The sequence below is a fragment of the Mustela nivalis genome, assembly GCF_964662115.1.
Source record: "Mustela nivalis genome assembly, chromosome: 17".
Classification (NCBI taxonomy): domain Eukaryota; kingdom Metazoa; phylum Chordata; class Mammalia; order Carnivora; family Mustelidae; genus Mustela; species Mustela nivalis.
This window is the reverse complement of record NC_139036.1, coordinates 5,350,662-5,376,234: the sequence shown is the minus strand read 5'-3', so window position 1 is coordinate 5,376,234 and position 25,573 is coordinate 5,350,662. Positions and strand designations below refer to the sequence as shown.

The 25,573-nt window shown below is 45.4% G+C and overlaps 1 protein-coding gene across 15 annotated transcripts in view; it reads left to right on the top strand.

Moving 5' to 3' along the window:
- STX8 (syntaxin 8) overlaps nt 1–25,573 on the top strand; it is a 243,623-nt gene that overhangs the window by 58,138 nt on the left and 159,912 nt on the right. The window contains exons 7-8 of one of the 15 annotated variants that reach the window (XM_082708237.1): nt 9,512–9,575; nt 13,305–14,135. The exons of 12 other annotated variants lie outside the window; for them this stretch is intronic. In XM_082708237.1, coding sequence (XP_082564363.1) covers nt 9,512–9,575; nt 13,305–13,335 — 95 coding nt within the window. In that variant the 3' untranslated portion in view covers nt 13,336–14,135. Of the gene's footprint in view, nt 1–9,511; nt 9,576–10,928; nt 10,972–13,304; nt 14,136–25,573 lie in introns of those variants that run through there. 2 more of the 15 variants (XM_082708238.1, XR_014305041.1) reach the window with 2 other exon arrangements.

Sequence of the window (25,573 nt, the reverse complement as noted above, 5' to 3'; positions counted from 1 at the left end):
TCCATGCACCCAGGGAAGCTGGCACCTCTTCCCTCATAAATTGCAGACCGTGGGGCAGAAAAGTGCTTGAAGATCGCTGCTCAGGACTTGATGTGACAGATCTGGTTGGAGCAAGATAATTTGAAAACCACAGCAGGATGGCTTGGGGAAACAGCTTTGTCAGGGTGCCACCCCCACCCCGCGAAAAGCTCCCAAGCTTGTGGCACATGGTGCGAGGGGACCCTACCATGTGGCGCATGGTATGAGCAGTGCAGCCGTTGGAATGGAGAGAAAGAGGACAGAGGCAGGTGACCAATGGCACTTGTACTGCAGTGGTTGGTTGGGATGGGGGACCAGTGGTCTGTGAGTGGAGAGCCCAAGTCCAGGTGGCACATGTCCAGTTAGAGATGCCCAAGAGTCATCTGAGTGGCAGTGTTGAGTAGACAGTTGGAGGTTTGGTCTCAGAGCTCAGCGAGAACACAGGAGCAACGAGAAGGAACGTCAGAAGCTTCTGTGTGGAGGTGACGTGTGAAAGTGTAGAAACAGTAGGGCCTCCATCTTTGTCATTGCATGTAATCAGTACACAGCGTCATGAAGGCCATGCTAGTCCTGTTTGCTAGCGACGGAGCTCAGAGTGGCCAAGGGGCCTCCTAACATCAAATCACTTAGAAGTGCCAGCATCGAAATTCCAGCATGGGTCATCAGATCCTTGTGACTGCTCTTTCACCACACTGCCCTTCCTCTCTAAGGAAGCCCACGTAGGTTCTAAGGCTTTAGCTCCGGGGACAGTACCATGGAAGCTCGCGATGGTTTGCTTTCAAGAAAAATGACCACAGGCCTGTGAGCACAGCAGTCCTGGGAATAGATACTGTCCAGCAAGGACTTCCTTTCTCAATCTCCACAGAGAATGAGTTCATTTCTTCCCACAACACTACTGCATTTGTCATAAAGAAATAAACTCATCTATTTATCGTCTATGGTGGATAAGTAGATTGCTAAAGCAAATGGAGAAACCCTCTATCTTTATAATCCTACTAGTGCTTCTTACTAGTTCAAGCACTGAAGGGAGAATATCTGAGTCCTTTTCCTGATGTTGCTAACTAATTTACATATTTCTGTATAATTCAGTGATTGGCCAGTTCCTTCCTGGAGAGAGTGTTAGTAAGAAAATAAACTCTAGAGAAAATCTGCTTATTATAGGTATAATTGTTCTTTAAAAAAAAGGGGGGGGATTTATATATTAATTTTATAGAGAGGTGGGCAGAGCTGGAGGGAGAGAATCCTAAGCAGTCTTCTCACTGAGTGCTGAGCCCTATGCGAGGCTTGATCCCACGACCCTGAGATCACGACCTGAGCCAAAACCAAGATTTGGATGCTCAGCTGATTAAGCCACCCAGGCGCCCCAATTACTCTTTCTCTAAAGGAAGTATAGCATAGTTAGCGGTTGGACAAGAAAGGATTCTAGCCACCAGGATGGTGAAGCAGGCCCATCCTGTGATGTGCCTCGGTAAGCCACTGTGTAGTCATGTCTGGGCGGGTGGCTAAGAACCAATGGTACATTCTTTGGTGGGTGACTTGCTGACTTCCCGGGTGAGATCAGCATGCATCTTCCCAGCATAAGCAACCATGCCAGCGTGTCCTTGTCTTGTCTTCCCTGTAGTCTAGTGGTTATCGTCCTTTTGCCGCCTGTTAGAGTCACCGGGGAGGCTTTGAAACTCCTGGAAGCTCAGCCGTAACAGTGTTTTAGATTTCTTTTATTGCTGTAACAAATTACCACAAACTTAGTGGCTTTAAAACAACACACATTTATTATCTTACAGTTCTGGAGGTCAGAAGTCTGACCCACATCTCCCTGGGCTGAAAAAAAAAAAAAAAGGCAAGATGTGGGCAGGACTGCAATTCCTTTCTGGAAGCTCCAGGGGAGAATTAATTTCCTTGCCTTTTCTGGCCTCTGGAGGCTTCCTCCATTCCTTGGCTCATGGCCCCCTCCTCCCGTCTTCAAAGCCAACACCAGTGAACTGAGTCCTATTAACATCGCATCACCCTGACCTCTAACTTATGTCTACTTCTTCTGCGTTTAAGAACCTTTGTGATACCATTTGGCCCACCCAGATAATCTAGGATAATTTTCCCATTTTAAGGTCAATTGGTGAGCAACCTTAACGCCTCTTGGCCGTGTACTGTAACATATTTACATGTTCTGGGGACTGGAATGTAGACTCTTTCCAGGGACCGTGGTTCCACTCCCCGTAGTACTTAGACCAGTTAGACTAGAGTCTCCAGGGTTGGGTCCCAAGCATCCACATCTTTAAGGCTTCCTGGATGGCTTCCTTGTGCTGCCGAGTTTGAGAACCAATGTCCCCTTCAAACGTGAGCACTCTCTGTTCATATTGTCTCTCCTATGCCCGCATGGCAGCTACAGACCCCACGCATGTGCGCGGAAGTCCACTTGGAGTTACACAGACACACGTACCATCCTCGTCACGGCTTTGATCTCCTTTTCTACCCCCGTCCTTTTCCCTTCTTCCTCTTTACCTCCCAGCCCTCTGCTCCATCCCAGCCCAGGGTGCATACATGTGACATAGGCAAACAGGAGGTATTTTTCCACTTAGTCGCCAAAATAAGCTGGGTTTTCTCTGTGGTGGCCTCCCAGAGAGATTGTAGTTATGCTGGTGGTTTTCTAATGTGCACGTTTGCTCCTCAGAAATAGGGCAGAGTCAGCCATTTTCCTTCATAGGGACTGAGAGACTCTGTAAGGATAAAAACTGATATCCCTGCCAAGACTACAATTGGCCTTTATTCCTTTTATCAAAATCAAAAAAGCCATTCTGTCTGTAGGTATTGAGAGCGGGGTGGCAGCCCCATCTGGATTTTTATTGTGACCTGAGTGTGTAATGAGGAGCCAGGGACACTAGAGAAGGATACCACTTTTGTTGTAAATATCTCTATTTGATTTACTGACCTACTGAATTAGTCGTTTGGTTTTCATTAAATGAGAAAAACAATGAGCTAAGATAATGGCCAGCTGGCTATTTTGGAATCAACTACCAAAACCTTACTAAGAAAATACATTGTACTTAGGACCTAACCACAAGCTGAAGAGCCAAATTATCATCAGCTTAGGAATTCAGGTTTCAGTCTTCTCACATAGATTTAAAAAAGGGCCAGACCAACACCAGTAACTGCCCTGTTCATATGCTGATGACCAAGCCTAATGAGGAAAAGGATTAGCAGTTAAGTGAAAACCCCAGTACTGGAGGCCTAAATTGTACCTGGGTCTGGGGTTGGGGAACCGAGTCAAGGAGATCACCTTGTGGAAATACAGAGTTCTGTGCCCTTCAGTTCAAGCCGAAATGTATGGATGGTTGGGCACAAAGGGCTCATGTAGACTACCTGGATGCCATTCCAGAATGGGGAGTCACAGAACTGTTTACCGAACAGTTCCTTAAAGTTCATACTCAAAAGGGCAGGACTTTTGGAAAAGAACACTAACACAAGAAGATGAATGGGATCGACTTGACTAACATAATTGTTCCTAATTTTGGCACTGGCCAAGCCTTAAAGTCAGGACCAAAAAGGATGGTAGAAACAGCACCAAGAACAGACTGTTCCACCAAGTTTTGCTAATGTGTGCCAATCCTGACACTCTTTTTGATGTTACGATGTCCCAACTTTGGCCCAGTTCTTCTGATGCTTTTCTGTTAATCTTTGAGCACTTCTTGCTTTCTGAAAGAAAGCAGAATGGCAAAGAAGGGCACTTGCCTTCACAGTGTCAGCACTGAGATTGAGGAGATCAGTGTGTCTTTTCAGAGAGCCAGAAAATATGACTAATGTCCTTGAAGGACAGAAGACCAAAGATTTCATATACACCTCAGTGAATTGCCATTGTAAAGGTCTGTTAGGGCCACTCAACTGAATTTTCCTGTTGAACATTTAAGAAAGTAATGTGATAGACTGAATAACAGCCCCCCTTCCCCACCAAATACACATCCTGATCCCTGGAATCTGTGAATGGCACCTTATGTGGCAGAAGGGACTTGGCCAATGTGTTAATAATAAATTAAGGATACCGACAGATCATCCTGTATTGTGTGTTTGGTCTCAAAAGGTCATCACAAGTGTCCTTATAAAAGGGAGGCAGAAAGAGATTTGAGGCAGAAGAAGGAAAGGTGGTGATTGAAAAGATGCTATTCTACTGGCTTTGAAGATGGAGGAAGGGGCCACAAGCCAAGGGATACAGGGGACACAGCTCTAGAGGCTGGAAAAGGCCAGAAAATGAATTCTCCCCCACAGCCCCTAAAGGGACACCTTAACTTCAGTCCAGTGAAACTGACTTTGGACTTCTGATCTCCAGGACTCTAAGGGAATGCGTGCGCACGTGTGTGTGTGTGTGTGTGTGTGTGTGTGTGTGTGCAGTGAGTTTCCTTTCTTGGTCTTAGATCACACTTTATTCCAGAACATGCATATATTTGACTCCTGTAAAACCTGGTGCATACTGTTGGGGAGGAAGAATTTTCCTCTGTTCTTCAAGGTCCTTCCAGCTGGATGAGAAATCAAATTGACATGAGACAGACTCAGAGGAGAAAAGCAAATTTAGTTAGGTGTCTATAGGGAATTCTCACAGATCTGAAATTTGAATGTGTGTTAAGCCCCTAAGTTTGTGATAATTTGTTAAAACAGCAACAGGAAGCCAATATAAGGAATAATGATGTATTTTTATCAGTTGTCAGTGAATCCTGGTTAACCACTCTTATGCTAAAAAATTATTTTGAGTCTTCCAGGTGTCTGTAGCTCTTCCTCTTGAAGAGACTTCTTCAAAGCAGGCTTCACAGAAGGATGTTTGCATTGCTGGTGCCGCAGTCAGTCCCCACCCGAAGACCTCTCAAGCTGTTTATTTAGCACTTTGATAATAGAATTTAGTCTTGTATTAATGAAAGAAATGTGTGGGCAGCTGGTGAAGGGATCTTTTTGTGGCGTATCCAGGATCAGAATTTCTCAATGCGTGCTAGGCAAGGTGATTTTAGGAAATATGTTGAGAAACACTTTCCATTTTAATAGTTGCATATTTCATTGAAATAAAAATGACTAACATTTGAAACCTGTGATTTTACAGCAATATAAAATTTCCTTATTCAATTAAATCACATAAGGAGAAAAATAAGCATAATACGTACCATAATAAGCATAATATTTATGTAATAATATATTATTATTGAAGTATAATAGTGAGTTGATTTAAAGGAAAACATTAAGCATATATGGAGCAGGTGAAATACGAACACGGCAAAGAAGTCTAAAGGTGGCATTGAAAAGCTGACATTTGGGAAACACCACTATAAGAAGACTCTTTTTGTTCAAGTTTGGGTTGCTATAGAGTACTTACTTATAGAGGTTTCAGCCTTGTCCTGGGAGAGCTCTCCATGATTTAATAAGTGCCCCCTTTCCCCTTGGCCTTTGCAGCAGTGAGCTTACATGTTAAACGAGCAGAGGGGTTGAAGGACCAGCTGCTGCGATGCCTCCCAGCCCGGCGAGCTTGTAGCTCTGTAAGGCAGCAGCTATGGTAGGAGCAATGTCGTTGGGTTGCGCACCCCCAGAACCTAAATACAACTGCCCTTTAGGGAAGCAAGACAGTCAGGAACCGCCTTTCTTTCAAGGAGATATAAAGTGGCTTGAGTGTGGGGAGTTCCTGTGACCACTTGGCAGGTGACGTGTGAGCTGAGTGACCCCTGATCTGCTGCCCAGAGCTGTCCCCCAAAGGAGCCGTGCCCAGACTTGGCGAGCATTTCCCTGTTGCTTCCAGTGCTTTACTGGTCAAGCAGGCTTTTATAAATTGACATGGGAACCTAAGCCCCCACCTCCAAATTTGGAATAGAGACATATAAATGTCAGGTGGGGAAATGGTTTTCTCTAAGTGGCTGTGCTGATCCGGATTCGTTTCCTTGACTGGGATTTCATTCAGTGGACTTGGCGGACTGCTAGGACTAGCAGAGCGGGCCCTCGTGCCTGTACTTCATTCAAACATACAAAAGCTTCTGAGTTACTTCATCTCTGAAGGAAGGCATCTGGGACCATCCCCAATATACAGGGTACTTGCGGAACATGCAGCAGGAGAGCCTGACCAATTCTGAGACTCAGGAAAGCCTTCCCTGAGGAAATGAAATGGGTACTGAGATTTAAAGGGAAGAGCATTTCAAACAGAGGAAACAGCATAGGGAAAGGCCCTGATGTGGAGAGGAGCACAGCAAGGTTGAGGAATGTGCGAGAAGGCCAGCGTCCCCGAAGTGCGGAGAGCCTTGGAAGATGAGAAGGGAGAGCAGGCAGAGTTGGGGCAGAAGCCGTGTAGGGGTGGCCTTCGACTGCCACTGTGCAGTGCCCTGGGCATCCATCATGTTAGCACTATCCACTGTGCGAAATTGCCCAATTTCTTACTTCATTGGTCCTGTCATTTTGTCTGTTTAACTCACTTAGACTCAGGGAGACAGGTCTGCAAATGCACATCTACGCTTCTTGCATTGTTCGCAGTAGTTAGCACGTCCAAACTGAAAGTATTCGGCCACTTTTGGGCAGAAGAAATGAGCACATTGGCAGCAACATTTATTCATTTATCGAGCATGGTTCTTTATATAGTGAAAACCAGTGATAGCACCTAAAAACCCAAGTCCTTCTTACCAACCCTCCCTTTTTTGTTTTACTGTGATTATTGTCTGGCTGGGGGAGATGGACATTAAACAGATACTCCCTGACATCAGGGTGTTTTCTCTAGTCATGGTAAGAGCTTTCAGGGAGGAGGCCTGCCGTGGCCGAGCTCGCACAGAGCTCCATGGCCAGATGGTGACTGAGGTCTCAGGGATAGGCTAGAGTTGGCCAGTGAAGGGGGAGTGGGCCAGTTGCCACCTCCAGGGAGTGGCCGGACATCCCCTGTGAGGTCTTGGAGGCTGAAGAGAACCTTGCAAGTTTGAGAAATCCACAAAGGCTTTTGTGGCCGGGGAAGAGTGAGTCAGGAGGCAAACGGACGAGGGTGAGGTTGTGCAGGGATCTGGGGCTGGGGCTGGAAAGGCTTCACAGTGTGAACACCTAGTAAGCCCTGAAAATTACAGAGGTTTTCTATTTTCCTGGGAAGGACTCTGGTTTATTTTAGCCACAATCAACAGTTCTTGTCAGGAAGCAGTTATGTTAACAGCAATTTTGAACAGGACTGCGGCTCTGAGCTCATTTATGCTATTTCTTCTTTTGAAATATACAAAAGCCTATACATCCTCCCTCACATAGTACTTCTACGCGCCACAAATACCACGTTTGGTGCCTTTTTTTTTTTTTTTTTTTAAATCACTGAGTCCATTACATTCTATAAATTACCATTGTTTTTTCTTTTTTAACCCCTTGTTTCTTAATTTCCAAACATTTGTGTTGATTTTGCCATTGAGTTGCCTGGGTGCCAGAGAATCACGCCCCATAGCGAACTGGTTCTTCTCCACTTGTTCGGACGTCTTCTGGGGCGTGGGAACGGTCACCAGTAGTCACTGCTCCGCGTGTGCCTGAGAAGGTGCAGTAACCAGGCCGTGGAGACAGGGCTTTCAATAGGCTTTCTGGAGCAGCCTCCTGAATGCTCCTGTCCGCGTCTTGACGTGACCTCCCACCTCTCTGCTTCCTCTGTCAGTTTCTGCAAGGGGCACGTAAAATCTGCTTCCGGGTCTGTGACTTCAGCTTTCCACGTGATTGGGTCACTTTTTTGTTTTCTGCTTTTCAAGGAAAGGCTCTCAGGCACATATATGCACAGGGTTCTTTTGTTTTGGCGGTTGTTTCTTTTTGTCACTAGGGAGAGATACGCCTTCATCTCTAGTGTGTTTTGCCCTTTTTAGGGCTGTTGGTCTGATATTAATATCACTACCTAGGCTTTCCTCTGGTGAGCGTTTCCTAGTGTAGCGTTTCTCACACTTTGTGGTCTCAGGACCACTTTGAATCCTTCAAAATTGTCCAGAGCTCCTGAGAGCTGTGGTGTATGTGTGTTATCGCTGTCAATACTAACTGCATTTGAAATGAAAAGTGAGTGTTTTATTTATTTGTTAATTTTTTGTTGTGTTATGTTAGTCACCATAGAGTACATTAATTTTTGATGTCATGTTCCATGATTCATTGTTTGCGTATAACACCCAGTGCTCCGTGCAGTCCTTGCCTGGCTTGACACTCATCACCAGACTCACCCATCCTCCCACTTCTCCCCTCTAAAACCCCCAGTTTGTTTCCCGGAGTCCATAGTCTCTCATGGTTCGTCTCCCCCTCTGATTACCCCCTTTTCATTTTTCCCTTCTTTCTTCTAATGTCCTCCATGCTATTCCTTCTGTGCCACAAATAAGTGAAACCATATGATAATTGACTCTCTCTGCTTGACTTACTTCACTCAGCATAATCTCCTCCAGTCCCGTCCATATTGATGCCAAAATTGGGTATTCACCCTTTCTGATGGAGGCAGAATGCTCCGTTGTATATATGGACCCCATCTTTCTTTATCCATTCGTCTGCTGAATGGCATCTCCGCTCTCCACAGTTTGGCTATTGTGAACATTGTAAAAGTAGGCATTTTAAAAACATTTATGAATTCTTTCAAAAAGGAATAACACACAATTACGTGTTAACATGAAAAACTTGAGTTTTATGAACAGTAACCCCCAAACATCAGCAGCTTCAACTAGGAAAGGCTTATTGTATTTTTTATCTTTCGTTGCGTGTCTGTTGTTGGTCATTGGTGGGCGTGGTTAACGGAGAGCCCTGGCTGAGGCAGTAGCCACCGTCTCAAACATTTTGGGGTACTGCATCAGAGATAAGAGAGCTCTCCAGGGACTTGTTCCTGCAATGAAGTGCTCTGGCCCAGAAGCTACTGGTCAACCTCTTTTGCAGCTAAGGGTCAGAGCTAATCATGTGCCCCTACCTAGCCGCCAGGAGGTGTTATCCTACCAATATGTCTAGTTGGGTGACAAAGGGGACAGAAAGTACTGATTAAAGGGCACATAGAGGTATCACGGGAGCAGTATTTAGCAGTCAAGAACCAACTAGCTGTGTGACTTCGAGCAAATTCCATCTTCTCACCTAAGCTTCTCATCAGTAGGATGGGGATTTTAGTGCCGGTTTCAGAGTATGTTAGAATAGTGCTTCAGGAGCGCCTGGGTGGCTCCGTGGGTTAAAGCCTCTGCCTTCAGCTTGGGTCATGATCCTGGGGTCCTGGGATCGGGCCCCGCATCGGGCTCTCTGCTCAGCGGGGAGCCTGCTTCCACCTCTCTCTCTGCCTGCCTCTGTGCCTACTTGTGATCTCTGTCTGTCAAATAAATAAATAAAATCTTAAAAAAAAAAAAAAAAGACTAGTGCTTCACAAGCTGTAACCGCTGTCGAAGTGTTTTCCGTTATTAGCTCTATTAACAGTACAGACTTCCAGGTCAAAATGGTAGGCTGAGCTGATGGGGGAGTCCTCCCACGTCCTCTTCCAAACACATGGAAATGTAAGTTGAAACATTTTTTTAAATTGTTTTATAATTCCTAGCTGACCTCGAAAGCAAGAAAGGGAGTTCTCCAGGTGTCAGAAATGAAGGCATGTACCCCCGGAGGTGAGTGGAATTGAAGACTCATGGTCCTCACAGCGAGCTGAACCAGATATGTCCCTTGGGAATCTGCGCATAAACACGGACATGGAGACGGGAATTGAGGCTGCAGGCCCTGTGCCCTGTGAGGGGCTGCAAGTGGGTCTCCCGTGTAAAGCCAGGAGCTGGGAAATGACACTTTTATAGGAAAGCTAATGTCCCCCACCCCCGCCCAAAGAATGAGATGCTCAGTTGGGCCACCCACCTCGGGCCACAGCCACCCTTTTATTTTTAACATGCATACCTAAGTTTACGTTTTTCTAAGAAAGTCTGAAGCAAATAAATATCTCAGAATAAATCAAGTTTAGAATGCTTAAACTCCTGATATTTCCTGCTGTTTTCAATGGAAGCTCCCCCACCCACCCAACCCCATTTTTTCCCTAAAGCCAGTATTTTCTTCAGATTTACCAGCATTGTTTACTGATTTCTGTTATAATTGTTGTAGTCATTCTGTTACTCAGCTCTTTTGATATATATATATATATTTTTTTTGAGAACTGTACTTTTAAAGATTTATTTATTTGACAGAGATCACAAGTAGGCAGAGAAGCAGGCAGAGATAGAGGGGGAAGCAGGCTCCCCACTAAGCAGAGAGCCCAATGCGGGGTTCCATCCCAGGACCATGAGATCATGACCTGAACCGAAGGCAGAGGTTTAACCCACTGAGCCACCCGGGCACCCCGAACTGTACTTTTAAAACACCAATATGCTTTACTGCTCACAGTAGCTTTTTCCCACAAAAGTATGTTTTTTTTATTATTATTTTTTAAAAGATTTTATTTATTTATTTGACAGACAGAGATCACAAGTAGGCAGAGAGGCAGACAGAGAGAGGAGGAAGCAGGCTCCCTGCTAAGCAGAGACCCCATGTGGAGCTTGATCCCAGGACCCTAGGATCATAACCTGAGCTAAAGGCAGAGGCTTTAACCCACTGAGCCACCCAGGTACCCCTTTTTTCTTTTTAAAGAGAGAGAGGAAGGGGAGGGGCAGAGGGGGAGAGAGAATCTCAGGTAGACTCCATGCCCAGTGTGGAGCCCAAAGCGGGGCTTCATCTCACGACCCTGAGATCATGACCTGAGCTGAAACCAAGAGTCAGACGTTCAACCGCCTGAGCCACCTAGGCACCCTCAAAAGTATGTTTTTAAGGTTGTAAAATCTATTAAACCTAGTACTGGTACTAGTTAGAACAGAGAATTTCTCCTTTTGCTCCTTTCGTTTTTTCTGTTTTCCTCTGTGTGAGTTTTGGTGTATTCATCTCGATCTTTGCCTTTCGTGCTGTCTCGGGCTGAATTACATCCCCTCAAAATTCATGTGTTGAAGGCCTAACTCCCAGAACCTGAGAAGGTGAGCATGTTTGGAACTCAGGTCGTTAAAGAAATGATTCAGCTGAAATGAAGTCATTAAGAGGGGCCCTCGTCTGCTGTGATCGATGTCCACATATGAAGAGATGGGGACACAGACACACGTGGACGGAAGACCACGTGAGGATGCAGAGAGAAGGGGGCTCTCTGCCTGCCAGAGAGAGAGGCCCTCGGAAGGACACCAGCCCTGCCCAGACATTGATCTCGTACTTATATTATAGCCTGCAGAATTGTGAGAAAATAAGTTTCTGTTGCTTAAGATGCCCATTCTTGGTACTTCCTTGTGGCCATCCTAGTGGATGGATAATGCATGGTATGAAATTCTGTACTGACTTTGTATTTATAAATTAAGGACCATATCAAGGAGTATGGGTAGCTAATAGAGGCTTTCTTTGTATTTAGGTGGACTTATTTACCCCAAAATTTTCTTTCTTGAATGGGAGGGTTGGCTGTGTGCTGCGTTTCAATGGGCAGGGTATACCAGTAGTAAGGTTTCCCCTTTAGGGTATGTGCTTAGGTAGAAGAGATTTGGGACCCTTCCCTGTAACCCTCATCCCAGAATTAACTTGAACCTTTGGGTGACATCTTCCATGTATTTTATTTCTTTTCCTCTCTCTGTCTGTTCTAAAGGGTCTTCCTTGACTCATTCACTAGCCTGACCACCAACACCACGGGCGACTGCCAGGCAACCCTTCCCCTCTAGAGAGAGCTGTTCTGGGGGCTCCAGCTGGGACCCAGTACTGCAGACTTTAGTCTACACAAGACAGGCCCAAGAGCCAACTGGCCCAGCTTTTCTGTAGACAATTCTCCACTCAGATGCCCCAATTCCTGCCTGACAGCCACTTCTTTGTAGGTCTTTCTTTGGCTCCCAGTAGCCATTGACTCACTCCAAACTTGGAGACTCTCCAGAGTTCTCTCGGGAAGAAAGAGCCCCTATCTGTGACTCTGATGATGTATTTCAGGTTCCAGTTTTGGTTGACCTTTCAGTACAGTCCCGGCTATCTTCTTTCTAGAAGAAAGCCTTTACAATGACTTATTCACTGATAGCACTCTGTGTTTTCAGGCCCACCATGGATTTCTTCTTTCAAAAAATATTTTTACTGGCATTGCATTGTGCTCTCAGGAAGAAAGGGGGCAGCATGTATGTTTACTCTACTGTCCTGAGCTCAGAGTCTCTTTTTATATTTTTTTACGAGGTCACAGTATCTATAGAAATTGTTCTGCTGCAACAGCTAGTGTTCTGGAAGCTTCAGTTAAACAAATTTTTAATATAGTCCGTGAAAGTTGCTCTCTAGGGCTAAGGTGATTATTTTCCATTCACTTACAGTATTAAATATTTGGTAAATGTAAAATCAGCTTTTTATCAGAACATTCATTTTAAAAAAAAGAAGATTAGGGGGTGCCTGGATGGCTCAGTCAGTTAAGCATCTGGCTCTTGATTTCTGCTCAGGTCATGATCTCAGGGTCATGAGATCGAGCCCCATGTCCACCCCTGCACTGAGCATGGAGTCAGCTGGAGATTCTATCTCTCCCTCTGCCACCTCCTCCCTAAAAGAGAAAAATCATTACTCCTCTCTAGGGAGGGGTAGTTTATAATAATGGAGTCTGGTGGGAGAAAGAGAGAGAGAGAATGACTTAGCAAGACAAGTGTGTTGTTCCAACAATAACTATCTGATGCCAACTGGGTGTCCAATAATTTAATTTAGTTGTGACACTATTTATCTGGAGATAATGTTGAACTCCACAGGTTTAAGGGCTCAGTCCCACAACTACCCTCGCCTTAGATCTCAGCCTCAGGTCCTAAATGTCCATAAGTACTTCTGCTCCATTGGCTGTAAACACAGGGTTCCTCCAATACCCCTTTGGGATTCAGTAGTTTGCTAGCCCTACTCACAGTACTCAGGAAAGGCTATACCATGATCCCAGTTTTTTTTTTTTTTTTTTTTTTTTTTTAATAAAAGATAGAACTCAGGAAGGCCAAATGGAGGAGGTACATAGGGCAAGGTCTTGGCTGGAGGTGTCCATGCCTTCTCTAGGCACATCACCTGCCGGGCACATCAGTGTTATCCCCAACCCAGAAGCTCCCCAGGCCTCATCATTGGAGAATTTTTAGTGAGGCTTCATTACATAGGCATGGTTGACAAAATCTTTGGTCACACGAAGACCCCAGATTCTTTGAACTTGTTGACTCTGCAAAAAACAATACCAGAGGCTTGCACCCCTGGTGCTTCTCAACCAGCTTTAACTCTGGTGATGACCGGGGTTGGACCCAGATCGGACCCCATGCATTGACATGCCTGTCTGATCTAGGGCCTTCTTCATCCCTTTCTTCTAGGCCCATGTCTTGGTCTCTACTCTGGCCTTGAAGCCAGTCTGGAAGGCCATCTCATGAGGGAGAAGCCAGGATTTTCCAAAGAAGAATCTGTGGAAACAGTTGTCAAGGAAAAGGGCATTTATCCTCTGCCGCAGGATGGCCAGCCTAGGTGATTCATCAGGCTTCCTCTCTCCCTGGGCTTCACCACAGTTCCTATTTGACTTCCAAGAGGGAGACTGTGAGGCCAGCCATAGCAGCTGAAATGGAGGATGGCTGAGAGAAAAGCACACCAAACGAGAGACCAAAGAGAATCTCAAAAAAAAGGCCAAAGCCATCACAGATGGCAAGAGGTCACCCTGGAAGCTCCTGGTCCTACCACTTGGGCCCAGTGATAGTACTGTCCCTCCTCCTTGGTGCCTTGTTAGGAAGGGGAAACCTGGAGCTCTCCTTGGAGGCTGTGTCGGGGGTCCCCAAGACCACTCCAGAATCTGTGATTTGCTGGAAGGGCTCAGCATAGATATGCCTACTTACTAACCTTTGTAACCCTCAGATCAGTAGTCATATTGGTTTTGCAGTAATTCCCAGATGCTTGTAAAGAGGTGAAAACTTGGAATCATCTGGTGCATACCTTCTCAGCCAAGGTCAAACAAGGCTACGCTCTGCCTTTTTGCTTTTGCTCTTACATAGAGATGAGCTGAGGATGGAGAGCCCCCCACTCTGGGGCCAGGTGGACGGGATGCAATCCCAACTCTTTGAGCTGTGTTCAGTTGGGGGGTGGCATGGAGTGCTCAGGCAAGTCAGGAAACTCTTCTGAACTTTGTTTTTCTTTTGAAAAATAAATAGTATCTACCAGGATGACTTCATTTTTAGGATTTAAGATAAAATCTTTGTGAAATTAGATACACACACAAACACACAGATTTCCCTCACCATCCAAAAGTAGAGCATTCCTGAAGTCTTTTATAAGCCAAAATGCCATAAAGCAAAGAAGCAATTATTATTAATTTACATAGAAGAAATTTTTGAGCATCCCCACACCCAAAAAATAACTTCTCTCAGGCTTTTCTGATAACTTGGAGACATCTTGCTAACGGATGCACAAAATAAATCAAGACAAAACACAGATGGTCGCAGACGGCAGTTCCTAAGTATGGCAGCTTGATGCCGAGATGCTGAGTGTAGTAACTGGAGAAGGAACATGGTGGCGCTACTTGGGGTGTGTGCTCCCTTTGTAATAGCTCACCACAAAATGAATGCTGAATGCTGTTTTTGCTTTTTTCATAAAGGAAAAAATCCTCTTTTGATGTATTTTGGTTAGCAGAAACAGGTCTTAATGTAGTGGGCCTTTCATAAACGGGGAATGGCATAATGTGAACTTCGGAAAAATGGGGCATATTTGTATAATGTGTACACACACACACACACACATACATATTTCCTGTAGGAACATTTGCTAATTCAGCGCCCTTGATGATTATAAAACTACCACAAATAACAAGAATTGACTCCGGCTATGCTCACAGTTATGATTTATTACAGTGAAAAAATATAAAACACAGGAGAGCAGGCATGAGCTTCTACTGGGCCCCTTTGCAGGGAAGTCGCAGACCTGCAATGGCCCAACAATGAGTTGTGACCTGTGAAGTGTTGCCAACAAGGAAGCTCATTAGAAACTCAGGGCCCAGGGTCTTTGGAGGTTGTCAGTCACCAAGGCAGTCTCTGGCTGGCATGGTCCCCGCTTTCAGCCCCGCAGAAGGAGAGCAGGTGTTATTTATATAGTTTAGGAACACAATGAGCCATCACTGAATGGTGGGAACCCTCTGAAAATCCAGCTTCCCAAACACCAGCCAAGAGCCAATTTTGTAAGTAGGCCTTTCTGAGAAAAGCACTTAGGCCTGCTGTGTCATCTCTTTTTTTTTTTTTTCCCGAAGAGGCCTACACCAAGTACGATTTATTTATCACACTATTGGGTCTGTCTGTGATGGGAGGATTTCGGGAAGAATGAGAGAGGTGGGCCTGTGCTCTTGAGAAGGTGAGGGGCAAAGAGGGTGCAGGCGACAGAAGACGAACTTAAACCCTTCATGGCGTCTTCTGGAATAGTGGGGAGCCCATTCCATGCCTGGTGGCCTTCCGCCAGGCCTCTATTTGGGAGTGTCAGAGAATGTGCTTTCCTCAGTGGAAGTTGTTGAGCCTGTGGGGTGGTGAAAGGGATGGAAGAACTTTGTTAAAACCCGAAGCCAGCAGGAAGGAAGTGGTCTGGTTAGGACCAAGTGCTCAGGCAGGGAAAGACCGCGTAAGGGAGGAACGGAAGGGCTGAGCAGCAGTTTGAATGGACTTAGAATCCATAAAGCAGCCTGAGCAGGAACATGCTGTGGTCCTGACCATTTATTTTGGGGGGAGACGTGATGTTCTCTTTCCATCTGGACGGACCTGCCAGGAGAGGGAAATCTTGGAGAAAACATTTCAAGTGCACTGATAAAGACCTTTACTTGTATTTCTGTTACTACTAAAATTATTGTAGCCATTTTAAGCCATCATTTAGGAACTGGAATGATACTGAAGATAAAATTCTGTCAGTCAGTTTGGTTAGTGTGAAATCCATAAGCACAATTAGCTGTATTAAAGAATTAACAGCTACTTGTTTAGAGTATGTCTATAACCGTCCTCTGAATATATTGAGTGATGCCCCTACTGAGTGTATGTACTTATGAATAAGGGACTTAAGGAGATCCTGATGTGTATCTGAATCCCTTGGGGTTGTTTGGGGAAGAAAATTTGAGGCTTTGTGAATAGAAGTGACCGTTTGTGGGGGAGGCGCCTGGGGGGCTCAGTTGGTTAAGTGTCCACTCTTGGTTTCGGCTCAGGTCATGATCTCAGGGTTGTGCAATCGAGCCCTGTGTCGGACTCCACGCTGGGTGTGGAGTCTGCTTGAGGTTCTCTGTCTCCGCCTCCTTCTGCCCCTCCTCCTGCTTGCAATCTCTCTCTCAAAAAAAAAAAAAAAAAAAAGAAAGAAAAAGAAAAAGAAAGAAAGAAAAAGAAAAGGAAAAGTAATGATCTTTAGGATTCACTCCTAGCTCCTGCCATGGCAGATTTGTGCTACTTCACTCGTTCCAAGCTTGGCCTATCTCTAGGGATGGAAGTATGGTGAGTACTCATTATTTTCAGTCAAAGAGCCTAAGAGTAGCCATTTTTGTTTTGCTTTGTTTTCAAAATAATACTTTCTCTTGTACTTGTTCTTGCCAGAAATGGGTAGAGGATGTAGGAAGAAGTCAGTTGGTGGCGTTCTATGGGAAATGTGTTTTGGGCAGGCTCACGAGGAGCTCGGGCTAGAAGAAGTGGTTTAGGGTGTAAATTAATGAGATGACTGTATTCGTGTTTCATCTTCTATGTACTTGCGTACCTGGAACCTAACATTGCTCTTGTCAGGCCTCAGTTTCCCGTGTGAAGGAAGAGGGAACGACATGGAGTACTTGCATGTTTGTGTGTCGAGAGACGGACAGGTGTGGGCTTACATTTGGATTTGGAATGGCGTGTGTCTGATAGTCTAGGACTGCGCAGTACATGAAAGTACCAAATCCAGTGCTACTCTCCCTGCTCGGGGGTGTTTTGGGGCTGACCAAGTATCTCCAAGCTTGCCTCTCTGAAAGTTCTCTTGTGCTCCTTTATCTGATCAGAATAAAGCAAAGGACCAATGTAGGCCGACTGCCTCGTCTTTTTCTAGGCTGACTCTTGGAGCACTGTGGAGTGTGGTCCATAGAGGAAGAATGCCAAGAGAAGTAGGAAAACTCTGTTTCAGCCTCCTTGCTTAATCTGTGCTGCTTAGGCTTGGAAATCAAGCATCCTTTTCTTATCCAGAAAGGCCTTGAGTCACACCTTGGATTCTCTTGGGAGAAAACTCAGTATTTTTTTTTAAATTTTTAAATTTTTTTAAATTTTCTTTTTTAATTTTTTAAATTTTAATTTTAAAATTTAAAATTTTTTAATTTTAATTTTAAAATTTTTTAAATTTTCTTTTTTTTTCTACTGTTCCTGCCATTTCCTTTTATTTACAGCTTGTGTGCAATGCAGATCAGTTCAATAACATGAGAAATTACTGCAAATCAAAGCATAAATACCTAAATACAATAGACAATCCAAAATGGACACACAGCACTCGGGCAGGAGAAAGAAATGGAATGTTCATTCAAACACACAGGAGCTTGAGATCTGTCGGATGTGGTTGTTATGGTGCCGTCTTTTTTTAAAGACAGGAAAAATTGATTTTGGTTATCAGGACTGCTGTGACCATAGTAGATACCAGAACTTCTGTGCACCGGTGTGTGACCATGTGAACAAAAGACCTTAGACTGTCTGTTTTCAGAAAGCTTTCTGTGCATCAAGGCAGCTGTGAAAAGATTTGCTTTCCAGAGTCAAGCCCAGATTCGGCTCAGGACCAGATCCTAACTATCTAAAAATATTGACTGAGGACAGAAAGTGTTCCAAATGTGGCTGTTCTGATTCACAGTTTTTAAAAAGAAAGTATTTACAGAAAAAGTATGAAAGATTTTCTGAACTTAATAAGCTTCCAGTCAGTCTTTACTTCCAAATACTTGACTTACAGCTTTGACTCCTACATATATCTTGCCTTTTCAATTTCAAGATTGGTCAATTTTACCTTCAAAACAGATCTTTTTTTTTTTTTTTTAATTGTAAAAAGTTTCAGTATGTGCAGAGATGAAAGCATTTTGAAAGTAGTTGAGGTCAGCAAACTTCTAACTTTTTGGAATCAGTGTAACAAAATGTATCCATCACTCTTGTTGAATTGGAATAGTGATTAGTGTATAAGTAAAATTTACCCATTAGGCTTCAATGGGAGGAAGACACCAATCCATCATTGCCCTGACCCATGTCAGTTACTGTATTAAAAAAAAAAAAAAAATCAAAGGCAATGTGAAATCCAAAGCCTCAGAGGAAATCATACAGTTCTGAAGAGACCGTGAGAGCTAAACAATGTAAAACTTTATCCAGAGTACACAGACATTAGTCAGTGCATGAGGATTTACAGTAACACCCAGAAGTTCCTTCTAAAGTACACATAAATAGAATCACAGAGCTTTTTGTGTTACCTGTTTTATGGCCTTAAAGAGTTAATGAACCAAATGAAAACTGAATCTGTTAACATCCCATCCTTCAGATCTGGGTAAGATATAAAATCTACTCTCGTGTTCAAGGTAGAATTTTACGTGTCCACGGTTCTTAAGCCACATTTAAAGAAATCATCCGTTATCTTGGATGTTGTCTCTTCATCTTGTACATGAAGCACCAGTAGATTCAAGAGGCTTTCATCATCTAGCCAGATGCTTCACATGTTCTTCAAACCCATCAAATTTGGGATCCTCAACATTTTATGAGTCAGTAAAATACAGGGTAGAATTCGCAGCTTCAGTGAAGACCTGTTTTTTCCTTGTCACACTAGGATGTCTAGATGCTGTTTGGATTGGGTCTAGAAGATCCAGCAGTTTAGATGTTTCTTGACCTGAGTCTCTTAACAGTAGTAATAGAGGAGGGAGAATGAGATCACGAAGAGTGGCTTTTGACTGCGCAACTCTGCCAGTTGCCATGTTGGTGGCATTATTTGAGTTTAGGGCAGTCAAGGTATTCTGGTGAGAGTTACCTGAAAGTGTTATAGCAATTGTTTGATTTGAATAAATCTGTGGGAAGAGGAGCAGCACCAGAAGCAGCAGTGAGCCCTGTCAGAACCTGGCCACCGTCTCTCTGCCCGTGTACGACCCATCAGTGTTGGGGTGCAGTGTGTTTCACTGGATGTGGGATGAGCGGAGAACCATTGGCTCGGGGCGGGCGTGGGCAAGGTTCTCGGGAGGGAGTTTAGTGTGTAAGATGTTAATTAAGGAGCACCTGTGGGACCATCTCACCGAGATAGGGAGATCACGTAAGCAGGATGGGCAGAGGGAGAAGCTGAGCTTGAAGAGAACCTGAGCCAACACCGTGGGAAGCTTTGCAGCCCAAATCGTCTGTTAGTGGCCATCTTGAATTCACAGGGCTGAGCCTTTATACCCCCATCTCAAGCAGTCTTTGGATGTAGAATGCCATGGGGAGAGCTTGTCCTTGGGCAAGATAGCTCTGTGCCCTTGAGACAATCCCTAAGGAGGCTGATGGTAAAAGCCATGTGCTCAAAACACTCCATATACCTGGGCCAGAAGTGCTTCCTTAAAGGGGAAAGTGGGTGGTGCATCTCCTTTGGGTCCACCACACATTGGGTCAGTTTTAAGCATTGGAAATTTGTTGGGTCTCTAGAGTCAGATATCAGCAGGTCACATGGAATGTGCTAGAATGCAAGCCTCTGGAAATGACGGATCCATAGCCAGCATTTTCAGAAAGATGTTTATAAGTCCTTGAAATTGAACCAGAGAATTCTACCTGATTTCTAATCATAGCTTTGTTAGTAGTTAGGATAAAAATACAGAACATTGTCTTTTTACCTTTCTTAAATGTGTATTGCTACGGGAACTCTCTGTTTTAGGGCCTTCTAGGTTTCAAAACTTGTCCCGTGAAAGCTTTTTCAAGAACAACTGGAACCTGTCAGCAGATATAAAGGGTTCTTTTCAGAATGAATAAAGACCCCACACCCGATAGAAATGATTATTTGCTTTATCTCATAAGTGCCAGCATCCTACCGCCTGCATCAGCATCACACCGTGTTTACTTTGCAAAAAAAAAAAAAAAAAACAAACAAAAGCAAAAACAAACCAGTCAGACTTTATAGTTGTACTTTAAAAATTTCACACTTCATTGGTCATTCTCACTATTAACTGATTAATCAAGGGAAGGATTAAACGGGCAGATTTTTATTTGGAGACTGGTGAACTTCCCCACAAGAAACCATTTACAGAGCCCAGCTCTCGGTTCAGTCGGAAAAGAGATGGTTTTCCTTAGACATTAGCTTTTCTGTTCTTTTTGCCTCTTAAAATAGCACAGAGTTAACTCCCTTCCACAAAGCGTCTTCTAGCATCTGACGTCCACTCAGGAGCCATTCTGAGTTAATGTGTATGAAAGTAGTGAGGGGCGGTCCCTGCCGCGTCAGATAAGGACACCTGCAGAGATGCGAACGCCTGGGAGGGTCAGAACATGTGGACCCTGGGGTCTCTTACCGGAGACCTCCCACCCCGTGAGTGGCTCTGCATAGTAGGGGGAACGTTGTCACTTCCCCGCCTTCTCTGGGGCCCGTGTCCTACCTTTCAGAGAAGCAGGAGCATGTGGAAGTCATGTGTTGGGACACCTCCTCTTCTTCCACTTTTCCTCTCCCTCCTCCCAAGTGAGCCATTCTCCAGAAAGTCCTGGAGATGAATTCTCAAGGAGAAAAGAAAGGTCCTTCTTGCTGATGTCCTCCAGTTACGGTGTTGTCCGCGCAGGAGGGAGTGGATGAGTGTTCCCTTTGCTCCCTAACCCCAGAGGTGGGGGAACCCCTACCTCTGCATCCCTGCGGAATCTAGAAGGGCAGGCACCATGTTCCACCCCAGAGCACCTGCAGCATGGCCTGAGTGGTGAAGCCTGAGACTCCAGCATGTGACTTAATTCCTCTGTGTGGCTCAGTTATCTCATTTTTCAAGTGCAACAAGAAGTGCCCACCTCACCGGGGTTTGGCGGGGAGGAGTTGAGAGCAAACGTGTAAAGGGCTCACTCCTGTGCTTCGCAGGTGGGAGCTTGTGGAGCTGAGATCCCGTGGCTTCTTGTGGAGCCTCTGGGTCCCCCACCGCTGTGTCTGTTAACCCCGTCAGGCTGTGGGAGGTAGGGCGAGGGCCTTTTTTGGACGCAGGTCTATGTCACTTCGTTGTGAGAAAGCAGGGTGGGAATTTAACATCACTGTTAATTTTACGATGAAACTGGCTAGGAATCCATAACATACTTACTGAGTTTTTAATGTTCTTTTTTTTTTTTAATTTTATTTATTCATTTGAGAGAGACAGAGAGCATAAGCATGGTCAGTGGGGAGAGGCAGATAGAGAAGCAGGCTCCCCACAGAGCAGAGAGCCGGATGCGGGGTTCCATCCCAGGACCCCAGGATCATGACCTGAACCGAAGGCAGATACTTAACAACAGAGCCACCCAGGCACCCTCGTGTTTCATGTAGAATTTGAAGAGCTCACAAACCTCTCTCCAGTGCTTTTTTTCTGCATTCTGTTGTTGCACTGTCAAAATGTTAGTCCTTCTGAACAGCCGGAACACCAAAATGGTTTTTGTCTGAGAAATACTCCTTAAGGGGCGCCTGGGTGGCTTGGTGGATTAAAGCCTCTGCCTTCAGCTCCGGTCATGATCCCAGGGTCCTGGGATCAAGCCTCGCATCTGGCTCTCTGCTCTGTGGGGAGCCTGCTTCCCCCACTCTCTCTGCCTGCCTCTCTGCCTACTTGTGATCTCTGTCAAATGGATAAATGAAATCTTTAAAAACAACAACAACAACAAAAAAAACTGCTCCTTAATTTATCTCTCTTGGTGGTTAGCGAATTGAGTCCATTCCTCAGAGGATAGGTCATCCCCCACACTGTGGATTTTCTAAGACTGTCCTGCACACCCTGTACCTGTTGGGGTTCATCTGCTTGTCCCAGTAGTTTTTTGCTTTGCTTTATTTTAATTTTTATTTTATTTTATTCTCTTATTTTTTTAGAAAATCTTTTTTTTTTTAAATTTTGTTTATTTATTTGACAGACGGAGATCATAAGTAGGCAGAGAGGCATGCAGAGAGATAGGAAGAAGCAAGCTCCCTGCTAAGCAGAGAGCCCCATGCGGGGCTCAATCCTAGGACCCTAGGATCATGACCTGAGCTGAAGGCAGAGGCTTTAACCCACTGAGCCACCCAGGGGCCCCTATTTTATTTTATTCTTATTTACTTTTAATTTAATTTAATTTAATTTAATTTTTTACCCTTTTCTCTGACCGTGAGGGCATGAGGAAGGGGAAGAAGAATACTGAGCATAGGGTGGACAAGAACAAAGGCTTTGGAATTGGAGCTGACACCCCCCACCCCTTCCCCCTCCCACCCCCACCTACCCCTGTAGCTGCACGACCAAGAGCAATTTACTTAATCTTTCCAAGCTTTGTTCCCCACATGGAGACCGGGGATGATAACACCTACCTTATGGGCTGTGAGGATTATACCGAGTAAGATCACACAGGCGCTCGGCGCAGTGACCGGCCCAGCTCAAAGGCCTGGAAGTCCTCAGTCCGTGGCGGCTCCGGGGGCCGCGGCGCCCAGACACCGTGGAGGGGCCGTTCAGTGTTTCATACCCAGTGATGACAGGCGCACTGCTTGAAGAAGTGTTTGAACTCTCGCCCTCCGGAAAGTTCCGTTTCTCCAGGTGATCCACGCACCTGTGATACGACTGATGTCAGGGTATAAATTTCTCCAGCGCACCACCATTCCCCTTTCACCACGCACAGTTCATTTCTGGTATTAGTCACTGGACTGGGAAACTTTCTGGTTTTGATTGGCCAGTCAGGGTTCACCGAGGCAGAGGCTTTCCCGCGATGGCCCCATATGTTCAGGAGAGGGGGTGTTCGCGAGCTGCGTGGGGCTGGAGTCCCGCAGCCCAGAGACGGCATTGCGTTGCCCTTTGTAGCCACTCCCTGTGGATGGACTGGGCGGAATAATGGATATTTTAGCATCTTTGTTCTTTCTGTTTAGGTATAACACTAGAGCTGTTTAAATCACTCGGAAAATAACATGCCTGACATTTCTCCAGTTGGGAGGGAAAACACACACACACACGCACATAGCAAAAAACCTGAAGCAGTAATCCCCCGCCTGTGACCGAGGAAGTGCTTTTGGGGAGAAAGGAGAGAAAATTGGATGACTTAGGGGAGAAGAATTCTGAAAGGTTGCATGGCGGAGCATACATTAAAACCTCAGAAAGCCCAAAGGCATGATCAAAAGTGTGTATTAAAGAGGCTGAGATGGGCATCAGAGGGCACTTGGGGCCCCGGGTCTGGCTGCTGCCGTGGCTTTGAGCGTTGATCACGTGCACACTTCTGACGCTCTTCACTTAAGACACACACTTGACATTTCTCAGTGCAGAGAGCCCTCTAGGAATATCGGTGTGGTGCTTAACAAGTACTGGAGACTAGAGATCGTGGCTTGATTTCATGTTGAAATCACTTTTCTTTCCTTCTTGTGCCCCTTTGTGGAAAGCCAGAAAGTCGTTCAGCAGTCACTTATCCAGACCACTCTGGGTAGGGCGCGCCCCTGACTTTGAGCCGCGATGAAGGGTTATGCCGAGCAACAGACTTGTGACAGAGGTGTAAACACTTGCCTCATGTCGTGCCTGTGTTCCTGAAATAATTGCAGATTGGCATTGAGCGATGGTAATTGCAAGCCACCATCCAAATCCCTCAGCGTACCTTTGTCTTTATGGGAACGCCCCAGAAAATCTTTTTCAAAAGCACCTGTTCTCTTTGATAATCGCCTCTTACAGCTGCTGATTTTTGAGAATCAGACTCAAAGAAGGTGCACAGCCCAGACGGTCGCAGTCGCAAATAGAATATTTCAGTCCTGCGATAAATAAAATGTCTCACTTTGAACTGGAGAGTTCAAACTATTTTTCTTTGGAGGAAAGAATGGAAGTCTGTGGATGAAACCGATTCCAGCGATAGCTTTTATTATCAGTAGTTCTGCAGTAGGGACACAAACTGTGTTTATATGGTATATTTTATATATATATATATATGTTGCTGTGACCACTTGGGGTGCCCACTCTGTTCTGGGACCTGTTCTTCCTGGTTTTCCTCAACTCTCCTCAGTGAGACCATCTTACCCCTTCTGCAGAAGACTGGGGGCTCTTGCTTCCCTCTCTCTAGGGCCCAGCATAAGTGGGTATTTCTTCCTTGGACTTTGTAAAGCTGTGCCCTACACATTGGGTCCCCGTGTGCTGGTACCCAGGGAGAATAGTCATGGCCTCAGTTAGAACATTTCTCTAGCTAGTTCTCTGTCTCACTTCCTCAACTAATACTGCCCCAGTGGAGAGGAATCCAGAAGGTCCCTCCAACAATCCTTCCGTGTTCCAGCCCACTTTAGTAAAAGGAACGTTGTTCCCGGATGATTGTTACGTAGTGTTGTGTAGCATAGTCTATTGTCCCATGGGTTTTTTCCTGAACAGAATCCTGGAAAGGGGAAAGAGTCAGGGGTTGCAGTGAGGTTCTATTCAATCACGAATGATCTCTGCTTTGGTTCGCTTCAAAGGGTTATCAAGCTACTAGGTTAGTTGTCTTTATTATGAGGTCGAACTGGGGGTTCCCTGCTGCTTTCACTAGAAGGCTTTGCGCTTCCTTATATAATTGCCCTGTGCTCTGACTTCTGTCTGTATGTGACTGAGCAAGAGACATACTGTGTCTCCCTCCAGCAGACCCATCCACCGTGGTCCCTGCTCCCCTGATGCCCTTGCCTGCTTTCCACAGGCCCTGGCTCTCTGCGAAGTCACTGTCCCCTCACATTTGGGTCTGGATACCCGGACTTAATGGCAGGCCCACTGCTGTTGGGAAAACAAGGCTGTCTCTTGTTTATACTGGTTTCTAGCTCCTGAAGGAATCCTGTCTTAATAATTTCCTTAAGGGGGTTGAGCCAAAATCTAGCGTGATGGTAGGGGAGGGTGTGTGCCTTTGGAAAAAAGTCCCAGGTGACTCTGATACACCCAACTGCCCCGTGCACTCATCTACCCCACTCCACCCTGAACACACACAATGACAATCTGCGCTCTTTCACTTTGCTGGGGTGGGATTGTATGGATCAGCTCGTATTTTCAATCCATCCATGTTAGGATCTGTCAAGGAGGCGAACTGGCATTTTTTTCCAGAGCTGTGTCCGCAGTGGCGAATACACAGTTCCACTTTTCACTAACTCATTGTAGTTTGGAAGACTTACTTGAGAAAAAGTAGATATAATACACTGAGATCAGACCTGGCCTGGCAGTAGGAAAGCCATGGCAGGCTACAAAGCAGGTTCAGCAGAAGCAGGCATGGGTGTTTTTCTGTCTTAGGCTGCTGCGTGACTCACGTAAATACAGAGAACAACCTGGTGATCGCCAGTCGGGGGGTGGGGAGGGGATGGGCCCAATGGAGGAAGGGGAGTGGGAGGTCCAGGCTCCCAGGGATGGAACGGACAAGCCACAAGGATGAAAGGCACAGCGTGAGGAATGGAGTCAGGGGTGTGACAGCGTCGTACAGTGACAGGTGGTAGCTACATGTGTGGTGAGTGTCATGGAGCCTAGACTTGGGGCATCACCACACTATACACCCAGACTGATGTG